This window comes from Xylocopa sonorina, chromosome 3 (genome assembly GCF_050948175.1).
Source record: "Xylocopa sonorina isolate GNS202 chromosome 3, iyXylSono1_principal, whole genome shotgun sequence".
NCBI lineage: Eukaryota > Metazoa > Arthropoda > Insecta > Hymenoptera > Apidae > Xylocopa > Xylocopa sonorina.
The window spans coordinates 5,883,288-5,900,972 of record NC_135195.1 but is presented as its reverse complement, the minus strand read 5'-3'; the positions used below and the strand labels follow the sequence as shown (position 1 = coordinate 5,900,972).

General features: G+C 31.6%; 2 protein-coding genes across 2 annotated transcripts; both read left to right on the top strand.

The window, feature by feature from the left end:
- The first annotated feature begins 7,263 nt into the window (after window positions 1-7,263).
- On the top strand, window positions 7,264-11,110 carry LOC143422233 (uncharacterized protein C2orf42). The gene is made up of 7 exons (XM_076892726.1): window positions 7,264-7,420; window positions 7,853-8,241; window positions 8,738-9,061; window positions 9,138-9,357; window positions 9,429-9,610; window positions 9,698-10,616; window positions 10,716-11,110. Exons 2-7 carry the CDS (start codon window positions 7,855-7,857, stop codon window positions 10,883-10,885), a joined length of 2,202 nt encoding a protein of 733 aa, XP_076748841.1. The 5' UTR covers window positions 7,264-7,420; window positions 7,853-7,854; the 3' UTR covers window positions 10,886-11,110.
- Window positions 11,111-12,333: 1,223 nt separating this feature from the next.
- Bic (bicaudal) lies at window positions 12,334-15,243 on the top strand. The gene is made up of 4 exons (XM_076910929.1): window positions 12,334-12,600; window positions 13,142-13,513; window positions 14,298-14,424; window positions 14,511-15,243. The coding sequence occupies exons 1-3, from the start codon at window positions 12,523-12,525 to the stop codon at window positions 14,406-14,408; spliced, it is 561 nt and encodes a 186-aa protein (XP_076767044.1). The 5' UTR covers window positions 12,334-12,522; the 3' UTR covers window positions 14,409-14,424; window positions 14,511-15,243.
- The last annotated feature ends 2,442 nt before the right edge of the window (window positions 15,244-17,685 follow it).

The following is a 17,685-nucleotide window of genomic DNA, read 5'->3' as shown; positions in this document are numbered from 1 at the left end:
CAAATCGCGACCGCGACCGCGGGGCGATTCGAAAAATCGATCGAGTAAAGCCAGTGGCAAATGGCATACCCCATTCGCGCCAGCTAAACTGTCGATCATTCAAATCTAATTTCCTGAAACAGGTTGAACCACGCGAGAAACGCGCCTGCCCGATCGGTGACTGTGGTCAACCTGCCCGGCCCTACCTACTTATTACTAGCAAACAAACATACCAGAAGTAAACTACCTACCTACCTAACTCTCCTATATTTAAAAATGGCAAAAGATTCACACCAACACATTCATTCACCCCCGGAAATTCTCACTCAAACGCCCGGGCGCAATAATCCTACACTAGAGAGAACGTCCCGGGACGCCTCCGACACCCGAGCTTGGCATACAACCTCGCACACTCTAAGGGTACGTACCAGTGCTATAATCGACTGACGAAACTAGTGACCATTGCATACAACGCCAGTAAAGCGTTTTTATCTACATTTAAAAGTCTAATATGAAATTTGAAACACTGAAAAAATCTGTATTTTTCACAAAACACAGAAGTTATATTAGCAGTTATATCAGAGGATGTTATTGGAATTGGTACCATTATTGTGATTAATAATAAATTCGGTACCATTTGTAGGCAACAGTAAATTGTTTCTACGGAAACGACGCAATTCCACGGCCTAACCACACACACACACAACGTGGAAAATACATCGTGCACGATACACTAGCACGTCAGTCGCGAAAAAACACACATCATTAGTTATTATACAATCATCGTGCCCATCGCCTTTTCCCTACCCAAGTAGCACCTGGGCACGTGGATGGGGTCATGGCAATGAACACGGAAGGGGTTAAACCTAAAAATCCTGATCTAAATATGATGATTAATGATTTCTACTAATATTTGAATCAAATTGAAAAGTTATTTATTGATAGTCATTACACTGCATAGAGGAGTAAAGAATTCTACTTTTAATCCTACCTCAAACATGATCTGTACATGATCTTAGAAATGATCAAGTCAAAAATACACGAGATTGCCGCTACAGCCACCAGCGTGGTTGATGCATTTTCGCATCCGCGAAAATGGTTAACGTGACCAGAATGTCATCGAGTAACATTCCAGACACGGCCTCCCTTGAGGCTGGAATTGAGATACGCTCAATTAGCGCGCCACGAACCCCTAAGCGAGATCCGCAGCTACCAATACCCTTGGTGAGGGTGGCGGGCTCCCCCGTCTGCCCTTCGGAATAGCCGAGGGCCTTACGGACGGGGCAGGGCGCCCGTACTGGGACGCGATATCGGCAACGATAAACTACTTTAAATCTATGCAGTGTAAAATTAACTACCAATTATTAAATATTTTATCGAGACATGAAAGAGGAGCTTCACAATTCATTTTAATATTATAACGTACAGAATAAAGTAAAAAAACGCGGCGCGACGCGAACAAAGTGAGTGATAAACTGTCGACATCCTTTGGGATGTAACCCTTCCTTCGAAACGGACCCTCCCCCCGTGTGATCTTAAAAAACAGGCAAAGCAAACGCATAAGAGATTACTACTACAGCCACCAGTACCAGTTGACGTATTTTCACGTCCGCGAAATGTTTAACGTGACCAGGTGCCTACGGTGACACCCAGGCACGACCTCTCCTTGAGGCAGGGATTGGGATACGCCCAATCAGCCGGCAGTGAACCCAGTGCAGTAATCTAAGTACGCAGTCCACCACTACCGATGCCCTCGGTGGGGGTGGCGGACTACCCCGTCTGCCCGTCGGAATAACCGGGGGCCTTACGCAACGGGATAGAGGCCAATACTGGGACGCTATAGTGGTAACACCATGCTACTCGACATTGAACTCAAGTTCATTTATTTATTGACAAGAATAATTAAATTTAAATTCAAAGTTATATTTCAAATTATAGTTAAATTTTAAATTAAAAGTAAATTTAAAGTTAAAGGTAAACTTTAAATTACAATTAAATTTAAAATCAAAGTTAAATTCGAAATTAAAATTAAATTTAAAATCAATTACTTTACATTCCGTACATTATAATGATAGAAGGAAATGGAAAGTGCCTCTCTCATTGTCTCGATGAGTATTTAATTTAGTATATGTTTAATATACAATATTTATATATATAATTATAAATGTACTAATTGCGAGCGATCTCGTCATCAAAGCAATCATTCTAAGATATGAAAATAATAGTCAAGCTCGATGCTTTGATTTCAAAATCTGCTCGATGCAAAATGTTTTCTTGCACGTGTAATATAACATAGTTTCGGTAATCAAGCAAATGGACTTTAATTATAACAAAAGCTATATTATAAAGTTACAATATATTTCATATATATGATATTTGTCATATATATTTATCATATATTTCATGTGTTCAATTTTCAATAAATATAAATTCGGTTAAATGACTAAAGCGTTTGATACACTCTATCAACATCGTGGTACAATAATTATAATTATCACAGAAACGAAGTCGGGGGGTATCCGACTTCACCACTACGCATTGTTACAACAAGGCAGTTGTAATATGTATTACTTATTTATTCACTAAAATATATTATATCCATATATACATATGTATATGTAATTATTAATATTCATAATATTTAATTCTCATATATATTCACCTTTAAAATATTACTTTCAGTTAAAACTTTCCAAATATTCATACTATGTGTATCAAATATTATAATACCCGTATTTACTTATTTAATGATTATCAATATTACTATTATTATACTATGACATTTAAAAACGCGAAGTGCAAGAAAACCTATCCTGAACTAATAAACAGTACACAAAATAAATGTTAGTACTCATGGATATAGTAGTATATCCACGGTCATTATGCTCGTAAAAGAAATTCTACGTAATTACAACTAGTCACCCGTGCCGATTTGGACTTTTCGTCCTACGACATGATTGAGTGACCAGAGGAACTTAAAGGCATGCGACTCACCGACCGTAGATCGATGATGCTGCTGACGTCTGGAGGAACTGCTGCTGCTGCTGCTGCTGCTGCTGCTGCTGCTGCCGCTGCTGCTGCCTCAGAGAAGTCGTCGATGATATGGTAAATGCCTGAAGAAAGTCAAATTATGAATTAAAATTCATGTTACAACACAATGAATCAATTAAGAATAAATGTTAAGAAATGTTGCTTACTTCCAGGAGGACTTCATGAACGCTGTCGTCAGAATAGAAGTGGTAGGATGAATCCATTGTAAAAATAGCTGAAAACTTAAACAGAAACCATATTATTATAATTTGGCTTTTTAAAGTTCTTGTTAATATTTTCAATTATTAATTTAACTCATTGTGATTAATTTTGTGATTGCTTACAATAAATTAACCACAATTATATTATTTTAATAATTAAAAAGATTAAAAGTTTAACAAATTTAGAATTGTAAATAAAGTACGAAAGATACTTACATTTTTTGCTTTTGAAGTACAGCTAGTTCCTTTAGGTAAGCAGCAATTTGATTCTAATACCGAGGCAGCAGATATTAAAAAAAAATTAAGAATAAAAAAATATATAAATAAAGGACTACAATGCTATTGCCATTTACGAAACAAACACTGACTCTACTCTTTCGCGTATGAATATTATAAAAAAAAATGTAATTAAAATTAGAGCAGCTGTGCTCTAAGAAATACTAAAATTATTTATCGCAACAAACACTGACTCTACCGACCGCATTGCGCGCGGTCATTAAAATTTTCTGAAAGAAAAACATTGTTAAAGAGGGAACAAGGGGTAAATAAACACAACACACAATTTACTTTCGTATTATTCTTCATCTTTTCCTGATCGAGCGTTTGTCAAAAAAAATATTACTTTCTATTTAAATGAACGAACTATGCAAAAATATGCATATCAAATGTTTCCAAGTGATTAATAAAAAGGTAATATAAATTTATACCATACGTTGGGCGTTCTAATAGTCTTTGCGATACATCTCTTTCAATAATATTACCATCTCTCCATGGAGGATATCCTTTGCCATTGATCAATTATTAATTATGGTGTTTGGTACTTATTATGTCCATCGCTTGAAAGATAACTGATTAAAAACCTGTGACATAATGAAACAAAACAATTAGAACAAATGTACAAAGGTATAATTAGTTATACTAAGATTTTATAATAAACAAGTTGAATAACTATGAACAATGAAACGGATAATAAAATGAAAAAAAAATTTAAAGATATATTCATATTTATAATGATAATGTTTAATAAATAATTAATCAAGTCAATGATTAAATAAAATTAGTAATAGAACAAAAGTATAATAGAATCATAATTGAGAATACTACGCAGTTGATAAGCAAGCATGTGTACGTACCTCGAAAGGACGTACTAAGGACAACTATGAACAATGAAACGCATAATAAAAGGAAAAGCAGAAAGAAAATTCAAAGATATATTCATACTTATGATGATAATGTTCAATAAATAGTTAATCAAGTATGCAATGATCAAGGAAAGTTAGTAACAAAACAAGAGCATAATAGAAGAGTAATTGAGAATACTACAGTCGATAAATAAGCGTATGAACGTACCTTGAAAGCACAAACGTGCCTCGAAAAGTTTTATCGATAGCACAGGACAACACGTCTCGCCACCAGTAGAGGACGACACGAAATGACAGCCGGTGCCACTCTCCGCATGCCCCGGAGATAGCCGAGCGAGCTCGAAAGCGTCCGAGCGAGGCCGAAAGCGCTCGAACGTAATTTTCCAACTACGCTGCTACGTTTCACTTCTTGGCCTTGATATTTCGCTATTTACTTCAACTGTAAACAAATCAGCTAATTGAAAATCTACTACGAAAGACACATCCCATAAATACGACTTCCAAGAAAATTGTTGTGCCTATTTTTCTCAGAAAAGTACGCACTGTTGTATTATGATATACATTCTCCTAGATAATTTGCACAAAGATATTTGTATTATACCGATATATATATACGTGTAGAATATGTATAACATATATAATACTTCACTCTACATATTATTTTACTCTTTATTCAATGTTAATTGCGAATATTGCAGTGCATTATGTACTGAAATACTCGAATTCTTGTCGTAAAAAGGAATTTATTGTAATAAATCTCTTTCGAGGCAAAATTCAACTATTGAAGAGAAGAAATATTATCTATATGATGTTAATTGCGAGTATTTCAGTATATAATGTACTGAAATACTCGAATTCTTGTCGTAGAAAGGAATTTATTGCAATAAATCTCTTTGTTTCGAGGCGAAAGACAACTAGTCGGAAAGAAGGAATATTTCAACTTACATTTCTCCGTATATCGATGGAAATTTGTATCACAAACTATCACGAATCGTTCTCGAAGTTATATTTTCACATTTTTTTAACAATTTAGCTACTCGAACACGTTTTATCTAACTCAAAAATGTCAAAACTGAAGAGCGACAAAAAGAGACGCTATCACCACGAAAGCTTGGACTAGTCTACAAGAGCTTTGAAAGCTCGAACGTGATTGGTCGAAAATGTCTGATCCATTATGGCTACCATAAGGACTATTGCAAATTAACGAAATAAAATTATTTTTCTTCGGAGAAGAAAAATAATCGATTATATATAAAAATATACCATGAATAGATCAAAATGTAATAACATAGCAAGATTCTAATAATTTTAGCCATTAAAAATGAAATATTACATACTATAGAATGTATAATTTATATTAGTGTATATATATATATATATATATATATATATATATATATATATATATATATATATATATATATATATGTATGTATATATATATATATGTGTATATGTACGTACAATTTTTACTTTCGTACTTTTCGAAAAGAAATGTTAAATATTTGCGGAAAAAATTATGAATTCAGGAAGCGTTCAAGCTTTCCTTTCGCACTTTAACATTTACGACATTTGAAACACAAAAGTTATTATTCACCGATATACAGAAGATGCTTTCGCAACGAAATCCCAGGAAAAAAGAAAGAATGAACCGAATTCTTTTCGCTTAACGTAAATAGGGGATTCTAACAACTATATTTTTACTTTTCGTTCACATTTTAACTGCGCAAACATTGTTTAATTAACTTAAAAATACAAATTTAGAGCTAGGACGAAAAGTAACGTCATCGCTATGACGCTTTAAAATGTTGAATTATTTGCCTGAATAAGTATAAAATCATGTTTTTTACGTACCTTATTTCTTTTCTTAATGTTTGAAATGCAAAATTGACGTTAAATACGTAAAGTAACTTAATATTTCGTAAAATGAAATGAGCTTCGTGACAGAGGATGCACTCGCGAAGAAGGTCCGAGGAGAAAGAAGAAGTCGACGGAAATCTGTCCGCGCATCGCAAATCAGCGTTCGTGATTGGTTAATTCTTATTGCAATTATTTGGAGGGAAATTCAACAATCATATTTGTCTAAATCATTTTACGAATTGATAATAAGTGAAAGAAAAAGACGATTGAAATTGTAATAAAATAATAATTATTCTACTGGGAAGTGTTTATAAAAAAGGAAAATAAATGCAATTGTAATTAGAGCAGGTGTGCTTTACGAAATACTAAAACTAGTGGTGCTATTTCTACAAAGAGTGCTCAAATTAATTGTATATCGTTATTGATTTCGAAGCAAATCAGAAATGGTACTGCTGGTCAATCGGTAATTTTTTTAATTTTCAATTCATTAGATGCGAATAAAGTACCAATAGATACCAAGGAAATATCAAATAAAGAGGGTTGTCTGTAGTGATGAATTATACAATTTCTTTCATTAATATATGCATTTACGTATGTACTTTTAATTATCACACATTTACACATATGTGCACTATGTATAAAAACTATAATAAATTGTATGCATCTTACCTCTTATGTCATCTCACTTTAATAACCTACACAAGTATTTGAAATACAATATTAAATACTAGAAACAGAAGAAAGAAAGGATATGTTTACATCCTTTAACTTTATACGCTTCGATGATTGAACTTATCCACATATTTCGATGATTGTAGGTGTTTTCATTTTATCATTTACTAGGATATAATATTATTTCCAAGAATTGATCATTCAAGCAATTTTTTATATTATTCTATTAAGTCGAAATTGATTCATAAATTCCTTACCACTTTATCAACTTCAGTGATTACACTCTAAAGTCTCCGCTCTAAATCGTAGATGGCACAGTAAAACCTTTAGTTTTTTGCACGATCGGTACTTCAGAGCTTCGAACACAAAGTCTCGTAAGATGATTGGTCTATCCTATATCTCATCGGTGGCTTTATTTATTTACTATCGGAAGTAAACTTTTCTGTAATATAATTATCAGTGAAAAAGGCATATAATATTTTTCTCAAACAATAATCATTGGTTCTGTTGTAAAAGGTAAGAGCAGGTGAAAGTTTTATCTTGTTAATTCGTGTACCAATTAAAATTTCTAAAATGTGTCATGTAAAATGTTAGAGAATTTAATGAAAGTTTATTCAATGTTTTATTACGATAAGAATGAAAATATATGCTATTATATACTTTTTCTCGATAAACTTTCAATATCATAGAATTGCCAATATTTCAACAACTATGAAATTAAATGCACCTTGAAGAGTAGAATTCTTAAAATCCGATTCTAAGATTCTAAGAATCTGAAATTTAGTTATAATTCATAGTTTATTTTAATAATTCTACTATCATTAATGCATTTGTACTATTTGAGTAATACTCAAAAATTATATAATTTAAATAGAGTAACATAATATCAAATACATTACTGACAAAGTTAATTACATCTGTTGATAAAACAAATATAATACTTTATAGCTATGTCTAATGAAGAGCGTTTGAGGAAGTTGCTATCTGACTTAGGGAAAGCTACATTGCGTGGAGTTCGCAAGTGTCCAAAATGTGGTACTTATAACGGATCTCGCGGGTTGTGTTGTAAAAACAAATATTGCGATGCGGTATTCAAAGAACCTGGAGAGAAAAGAAAATTATCAACAGAAGCATGTAAACTTATTACGGGTACGACTGCTCAAGTCTTCTCTGTTCGTGTACGTGACAGAGGTCCAGATTACCGTGGATTTGTACAATTACCATTGATAAATGCAACAATTTCTAATGAAATGACAACCCTTATCTCACAGTCCACAGCGTTATGTTTTGTGGACAGTTGTGAAAGAAGTTTTGATACTAGTGTTCTTAAATGTCATGTAAGTTTTATAAATGAAACTATGCGTTGCTTTATGCTTCAATACATTTAATGAAATAGAATGGTATGAGTGAAATTGAATCAAATTTGAATGCTACTAGAACACAATATTATATATGTAGAATATTACAGTGCATACAGCATGCTACATTTCTATGACAACTAGGACTTCTATAAATAAATATCCAGATGAATATCAATATATCTATAACAAAATATACAGGTTATTCCAAGTTTCTTAATAAACAGTGTTATTATGTTGTACTAGTAAATGTAAGAGAAAAGTATCATACAAAGGATCATTTTATTATTATTTTGCATCTTTTGAGTAAAATTTATTAAGCAAAGGCTTGTCAAACACTTTTTTTGCTTTTAATCATAGTTAATATAATCTGGTAGAAAAATCTAGAACACTCTATATATAACACTGGATTAATGTAAATATTAACAATTCTTTTCTATGTTAAAAAACTTCTCACATCCTTTTCTTGTTACAGGAGAAAAATTCGTCCAATGTGCCTGTCTCTACATGCCAACATATACAGGCAGCCTTAAGATGTTACGCAGAAGCACAGCCGTTAACTTTAAGGAATTCTATTCTATCATCTTTAAATGTAAATAATGAATTGAAACAAGAAATTTGGTTACTGGCTACGGAAACGTCCGGCCCTTTGGTACAACGCGTATCTAAAAATATAATGGCAGTGAAATGCAAAGCTTCACCAAAACATCCATTAGGTTACTTACACTTTTCTTTTTTTGTTACAAAATTGAAAGATAGAATTGAACATCGTTATTGTTGCTCCTGTTATACATTTAAAGTAAGTAAAGGAAGCAAAAGTTAAATTTACGTTGTGCGTATAACGGAGATATTGATAGTATTAAAAATGAATCTAGGGTGTAACAAAAACGATAGGAGATAAACCAGATATGACACAAACCTCCCAGAACAAACGTTGTGTACATTTTTATGCTTGTATTTGTGCATTTGCTAGTGATGTGAAACTGTCTGAAGAATTTAGTTATTACATAAATTTAGATCAAACTGATTTAAATATACCAAAACCGCTAACGACAATGTTACAGAATAATGAACAGGATAAAATAATAGGCATTGGTAAGGAGATTTGTGCCACTTACATTTCGAATTGAGTATGACAAAGTATTAATTCTACATAAAAATTATAGATCTTGATGGTTTAACTACGGATGATACGGACACGCATCTTTTAATATTTCGAGATGATACTTTAACAGTCCAAAGTTTAGATGGAAACAGGATAGATTTGGATTCAATGAATTTAGATTCTACAATTTTACAAGTAGAATGTGATCGTAACTTGTTAGAGGATAATAATATGATATCACAGGTAAGAATTTGTGATGTATTTATGGATATAAACAAAACCTCATTTGCGAAAACTGAAGTATTATTGTTTACAATTTTTTGAACTTAGGTGAGCAATTTAGAAGTAGTTGATCAAAGCGGCGTACCAATTGGTGATAATACTGTTAAAATAATGGATGATCAAACGAGCATAGATTCTAAATATAATGTGCTTAACAATAGTCAGTATATACTAAATGATAATAATATAAAGATATTAAACACTGGAACATTAAAAGTTCTAGATACAAATAGTATTTTAGATGTGAATAACATGAAATTGATTGATACAAATAGTGTATCGAATACAAGCAGTGTAAAAATAATAGATAAAAATACGTTAGCACAATATGATACTGGAAGTATATCTAATATCGAAAGCAGTAATATACAACTGCCGATTTCAGCAAAACGAAAGAGGGATGAGAAACCGACAAGCACAAATACTACAAGTCTGAATAATTTAAGTTCGATAGAACCAAGGAAAGCTAAAACTAAGCTACAAATCGTGAAAAAATATCAAAATCCTTGCGAGGATTTGAATGAAGCCAACATAAATTTACCGTTTATTAAGTGGCTTGCGTCGATAACGGAAAGAATAAACCAGACTATGCATTTTCAATTCGACGGTAAACCAGATCCTTTAGTATTTCATGTACCACAAATATTTTTCGATTGTTTGCGGGAAAGAATATCGTGTGGTGGTAAAAAAAAACGTCTGCCGAATTCGACAACGGCATTCGTTCGAAAAGATGGTGTACCGTTGGGTACTTTTACCAAATATACATGGCAAATTACTAACATTCTACATGTAAAAAGTATTTTCGAAACGCCTCTCATACCTTTAGAAATTACACGAAGTTTCGTTCAAAACGCAGACGGTACATACGAATTGTACAAAAGAGAAGAAACGGAAATAGATCGATACAAAAAAACTAATAACAATGCGTTAATTAAGCCTTTAGAATTGAAAACATACTTGAAAGTTGGTAAGGACTACAAAAAGTGTACCTTGCTAATTAGTAGGTACTTAATTAAAAAAAAATATTCATTTACAGACGTTATAAGTACCTCATTTTACATTACAGGAAATACTTCTCCAAATCAAATAGAACCAACACCATTTTTAATAGAATGGATACCAGATATTTTACCAATATCGAAAATTGGTGAGCTAAGAATTAGATTTGAATTTGGTCATGTAAAAAATGAGACAAACCATAGATGGAGAAAAATAGCGCTATTAAAAAATTATTAAATTTTTTATTCTAATTCTCATATTACCAAATTTTTTACTTTCTTATTATTACTGATTAAATAAGGCATAGCATGTTTTGAGAAAAATTCATCATTGGAAAGAAGCAAACTGAACGTTATTTCACAATGTGCTGTATTCTAAATATCAGATCATTATATATATTTTTTTTTATTTAAAAAAGATAATAGAAGGAAGAACTACAAATGATGTTCTTTTAATGAGAATAGTGTCTAAAATGTTCTCCTTTTATGAAGTTAAAATTCAAAGAAATGGTAATTTCTCATACATGAAATTATTTATATTTTCACGATATTGACGTTCATGTTATGTTGTAAATTATATTGCAAGATCAGTATCTTTTGTTTATTAAAAATGAACTTATTTTGTAATAATTATATTATGTGTGTACAATATATTTGTTAATTAATTTATTAAAAGTAAATGCGCGTATCGAAAGTTAAGTTAGTATTATCATCAACAGTGTGCTAAATTATTATTGTATAAGAATGTGATATATTGTAAATACATACTTTAGATTGAATGCTGTTATGTAAGGACTAAAATCTCATTCACACTATTTAATAAAATTTCATTCGCTTCATGAAATTAAAAATAAATTCTACATCTAAAGTATTTGTAGTTAGAACTTTTTCAGTCTTTCACATAATTATAGTTTTTACAATGAGTAATGCAATTATATAATTTTATGAAAATGTGTAATTTTTATATTTTTAATGCTACACATATTTTCTTACTTTTCGAAAATAATATGTACATTTTTAGAAATTGTTTGTATTTTAATACGGACATATATTAAATATTTTTCACATAGCTTACCATTAAAGTAGAAATTAGTTTAATAACTACTTCAATGATAAACAAAATTCCAATTGCATACAAATGAATACGAACATACAAATATCATAATTAACTACATTTCCATCCGTTTCTGTTTGCATACACGAACAATTAGATTTGAAAATAAAAAACAACATAGCATCAAATATAATTAGAATTGTAAATTTTGAACTTTGTATTCGCGCTTTGCTTTCCAAGAAAATTTGATTGATTTCCGTCTAATGCAAACAATTTTTCGTTATTACATTTATTCGATGGCTTGCTTCTACTGGGTTGTATAATCATTTCAAATTTCACAATACAAACAATTTCAAATTCTATTATAAGATCATATGAAGTTTTTTTTTCTCACGAGTCTCATGCTGCAACATGATGGTTTCCATAACCTCAGTGCTCAGGTGAACTGTTGTACCGAACAGTGATTTCTGAATTAAATGAATTTCCGCGATCGAGTAAAATGTTTTGCAAGAAATTCCGAATTATGGAATCAACACGCGTTTGTTTTATGGACAAACAATACGATCGAACAATTAATCGGTGCACTATTTTGAGCTGACCCGAACGGAAGTGGTGCCCGCCGGAAACTGTCTCTGACGTAGAGAGCTAAAGAAGCGTACACTTCCATTTTCTCGACCCTTTCGGCGAACAGAGAGCACGTGTTTGCTCGCCGGTCGCGTTTAGCTCGTTTTTCCGTGTAAAACTCCGCGTCAGACTTGCACCTCGTGCAAGTTTATTGGCCAAGAATCGAAAGATTCTGATCGTTGTACAGACAGGTTAACATGAATCCGGAAAAGTTGAAGAAGCTCCAAGCTCAAGTACGAATCGGCGGTAAGGGAACACCCCGACGCAAGAAGAAGGTACGCAGGTTTATTTCGAAAATTAACACAGGTTCAGAGGGTTCTTGGGATTATTTGCGCGTTTTGAATTTAACGTTTACGAATGTGTACACTTCAGGTGTCAGTCGAGCGATCTACGATTTATTCGCCTCGAAAATGTATCGCTTGGTTCACGACCACCGATTAAATGATAATAATTCTTCGATAGCTTCGTAACTCCTGCAGGACACGTTTTAATTACCGATTACATTGTTTTTACATGTTTTATGTTTACAACGCTACGCGTGTACGAATGTGTATTCTGGTTTTTCTTTCTGATTTTTGCTGTGTCAAGCGATAGTCAGGTTTTCTGCCTTTTTCATAAATAAAGTTCGAGTTTATTTTCGCATTTGATTTCACGAGTTGTCAACGAGAACTCACAGGCACGTGAAAATTAATGTTTCATATTTTGAGAGTATCAGATATCAAGACATGAGAATCTGTAAAATTATGCCTGTATTATGTGCAAATAGTTAGATCTATTTATATGTGTACAATATATTATCATTCAATATATTTATAGGTTGTACATGCGACTGCAGCTACAGATGATAAGAAATTACAAAGTTGTTTAAAGAAATTGTCCGTGAACACAATTCCTGGTATAGAAGAGGTTAATATGATTAAAGATGACGGTACTGTCATACACTTTAATAATCCGAAAGCTCAGGCTAGCTTGTCAGCTAACACATTTGCCATTACCGGTCATGGCGAGAACAAACAAATAACTGATATGCTACCGGGAATTATAAGTCAATTGGGACCTGAAGGTGTTACACAGTTAAAGCGGCTAGCAAGTACAGTTTCTGGTAGCACGGTTGGGAAAGCAACATTGGAGGAAGATGACGAGGTGCCAGAGTTAGTGGAGAACTTTGATGAAGCTAGTAAAGAAGAGGTAATACAGTCTGAATAAAGCTAATCGTTATATATATTTGATACTTTAAAATTTATGTACATTGTATAATAAAAACTATTGGAAGTATGTTTAAACATCACAGTTGGTTTTGCTAACTCGGTTTATCGGAAAAACAAATTGTTTTTCTCCTAGTATTTTGAATACCAATGATTTAATTGATATCGTTATCCATATGTATTTTTCTTACTCTCAATGTCTTATGTCTGATGCATTGATTGAAAAAAATAGTATTTCAAATTTGGCGTGTTAGCATAGATTTAGTGGATAGGTACAAGCAAAAGAAAACTTTGAATTAGGATAATTGTGTAACACATATATAATTACTAGCGTAGTGATGTTTTTAAAGGTTGATGTAATGTATGTATTAAATATGAAATATATGAAATGTATAAAATATAAAATATATGAAACATATATTTATTAAAACAATTGCTTATTATCTTGGAATAAATGCTTACTTTGGGTTTACATTTTTAGAATTAATATGTTTAAAATATATATCTTAAATGTTTTGTCATTTTTTAAGGTTTAATTTTATCATATTAATTTATAAACCATAATGAAGTTTCATTTGCATGTAAAAATTTAATATTATCTAAAATTTCTTGAAAAAACATATATATAAAACTAATAAAAATTACAGAAGTTTATATCGTTTCACTATGTTATTTGTAAGATCATTTTAGCTAACAAAATTTGCAAAGTTATTTATTGCTATGGCATTTGTGTACCAATTGTTGATTGTACGTATAATACATTTAAGGTTGCTCCGAAAAAGGAAGCAGATGAAAATGATAAAGCAGCTGGTGATAAAAAAGAAGTTGTTACGATCTATGAAAAGAAAGAAGCCCCCTTAGCTACACCAGAGGCTTAAAGTGTTCAGTAACAAGGTAATTATCTAGGGTGATTCTATGTGATTTTTTAAATTGTTTAGTGATAGAGAAACAAAATTACTTCTTTTCCCTCTCTTTTACAGCTATTTCGTACAACAAACAGTTGTAATTGACAAGTCGTGGAATGCAAGTTGCGAAAGCAACGCGTAAACGAAGTATCACTATACATACGTTATAAATATTTGATATAACCTATGATAATGCTATATGAGTAACAGTTATCGAGAAATAAAAAAGAAAAAACGGACAAGGCTGTTACAGAAATCAAAAGTTTCTACGAAAAATGTTCTTTACTTTGTTGCATTTGCCGAAAAGTAGACTTTGCTTTGAGCAAGCTAAAATGATCTTACTCCTGAATTCACATTTTGTAACGTGAAACGCATGCCGGGTGGAGCGTTTTTATTTTAAATAATATAATTTGAATGTTCATTCACGTGAGACGCGGTGTGAACTTGCAATATTAATTACAATCTAATTCATATGTACTTTTTTTTCTATTGTGTTCACATATGGTTTTACTTCTCAAGGATAAACTCAATGAATTTATATAGATATACAATTAGTGAAGTGAAATAAAATTTCTGGCAAGGGATAATAGTAGCTTTCTACCTATTCACTGCGTTAGGGGAAAGAAATTTATATGCAGTATAGAAAAGGGAGATAAAAGAAATGCGCGAAATACTAGGACACCTCTATTTTAATCAAGAAGTTGATAAACGGATAAGAGTAGTTTTTCGTAACAGCGTTCCAGCGTGAAAAAAAATGAGGTGTAATATTTTGTAATGCAATCTATGGAATAAATTCATTTGCTGGGAATGCGGTTTTCTACTTAAAGATTCATGTTCTCTAAATAATATTAGTCGTACTTTGCCGTTATTTATATCTTCACCCATAGAATAGATCTGTAATAACAGTGTAATTATGAAAATATAAGTAATCTCTGTATAGTAGCATTCGTTCTTAAAAATCATTCATTTATAATTTTTGTCTTCATACTCGATTATATACGTGGCTACAATTACGTTCATATTTTTCGGAGAAACATTATTTTAGGGAATTTTGTATATTTTTCAATAACAAATAGCCCTGTAAACATGTAAGCAATAACGTTAATTATCTTCACACAATTTTTTTCTTTACATTGTTTTAGTAAAAGTACCACTTGGTAATGTATATTTTTTAATAAGTACAGTGACTATTATGAAACAAATAAATATATATAGTATAAATTTATTCTAATTATTAATTTATTTATTGGTCGACGTATAAAATTCGGTATTTTTTACATATATGAAGTTATTCTAGACAATAAATCTCCAATCTAACACGCGATAACAATTATGAAATAACCGACCAGTAATTGGTCTAACCAAGTGATGTCTTTATCCACTTGAACCTATTTAGGTGGCGGATACAATTATTAATCAGTTTTAGACCAGATAAAATTTCTTCTAGCTTTACTTTCCGACTTTTTGCAATAGTTGACCTTATTTTAACAAGCTTACGATTTTTTTTATCGTATATTATACACGGATATTATATAGATTCGTGCTAATAAGATCCGCATCGTAAATATTGTTGACACACGAATAATGAATTACTTTGTATATAAATTTTGCATCGGTATTCATTATTTTTATGGGAATTGTTATACTTTTTATGTAAATATACCTTAGACTATTTAATTCCATCGATAGATCGAGGAAATATTATATAATACCTGTTTGTATTATATAAAACTTTAGTTTCATTGTAATTTATTGTATAGTTCATTAGTTTTATTTTAATTTCTTGTACAGTTTACCAATTTTAGTGTAGTTTCTCGTATATTTTATTATATGTTTTATTGTAATTTCTTGTATATTTTACTAGTTTTATTGTATTTTATTGTACATTTTACTAGTTTTATTGTAATTTATTGTATATTTCATTAGTTTTAGTGTAATATGTCACTGGTTTTATTATCATTTTTTGTATATTTCCCGCTTTAGAGGTAAAAGAGAGGGAGATATATAAGAAAGTTATAAGAAAGAGTGAGACAAACGATACCGACCTTACTTAGGAACCCCTGGCGCCATCTTTGTGGAAATTAATGAGACGATCGCCTAATTAGTTTCAGCCTTTCTGCAAGAGATGGCTCTAGCAGTTTTTTAGTAGTTTACTTTGCTGTCGATAATTGTGTGCCACCAGTTTGAGCACTTTTTATAGAGATAGCGCCAGGGGTTCGACAGTAGGGTCGGCAAAATCTGTCTCACTCTTTCTTATAACTTTCTTATATATCTTTCTTTCTCTTACCTCTAAAGCGGGAAATATATAAAAATTTGCAATAAAACTAATGAGATATTACATTAAAACTAATGAAATATATTGTAAATTACAAATAAACTTAAATTTTATATAATACAAATAGTTATAACATAATATTTCCTTTATTTCCTTTTCCTTTATATTATTTCGCATTCCAAATATTATAATTTCAACACTTAGAACTTTGCTATCATTAATTTCAAGTACCTTAAGATGGTTTACTTATTTTTATAAAATTAATTCGGCGTTGAACTATACTGGATTTAAATGGATGGGATTAGGGTTTTAGAGATGGGTCCTTGCGTAGTCACCTCCTCGTCGGTGGACCTGGGTACTTGGTAACGTTTTCGAGAGATTAATTAATTTCTCGAAAACGATATCATGCTAAGGACTACGTATTACATTTAATTTATTTACGATTCACTCAATATTTCCTAAACTTTTGTAGGACTCTGAAACTTTACGTAGGGTACGAATAATGATTACTGTCTACGTAACACCCATATTTTTCTCTCTCTCTAAATTGTAGAGAGCACAACAATACCTGTAGATTTTGCACGATTAATATTTCTGAGGATACGATATGAAGTTCCATAAGATAAGCACAGACGAGATATAAGATAAACCAATTATCTAATTTATCTATGTATCCCAAAAGTACAAGAGCTCTATCTATTCATCACATCTTTTTAGCGTTACTTATATACTATAGAATAGTTATAACTAAAACTAAACGTAGTTTTGCTAGCCTCTTAAGCGCTATGAACGCATATATGGGTTCTCACACAACCATTAAATCTGTACTGTGGACGCATATATGCCCACATGGTTAACGTCGCACAAGCATAACTCAGCGTCCAAAGGGTTAAAGGCGAGCTCCTTCCTCTTCCTCTGAAAATTATTATTGATTTGTACTTTAATTACATTCCATTGAAGATGAAGGGCCTTATG

Bases quoted from the DNA above. Each gene is read 5' to 3' on its own strand.
- LOC143422233 (XM_076892726.1), top strand. From the start codon at position 7,855: ATGTCTAATGAAGAGCGTTTGAGGAAGTTGCTATCTGACTTAGGGAAA. The intron at 8,242-8,737 runs GTAAGTTTTATA...TTCTTGTTACAG, and splicing joins CTAGTGTTCTTAAATGTCAT to GAGAAAAATTCGTCCAATGT. The intron at 9,062-9,137 runs GTAAGTAAAGGA...AAATGAATCTAG, and splicing joins GCTCCTGTTATACATTTAAA to GGTGTAACAAAAACGATAGG.
- Bic (XM_076910929.1), top strand. From the start codon at position 12,523: ATGAATCCGGAAAAGTTGAAGAAGCTCCAAGCTCAAGTACGAATCGGC. The intron at 12,601-13,141 runs GTACGCAGGTTT...ATATATTTATAG, and splicing joins CACCCCGACGCAAGAAGAAG to GTTGTACATGCGACTGCAGC. The intron at 13,514-14,297 runs GTAATACAGTCT...AATACATTTAAG, and splicing joins ATGAAGCTAGTAAAGAAGAG to GTTGCTCCGAAAAAGGAAGC.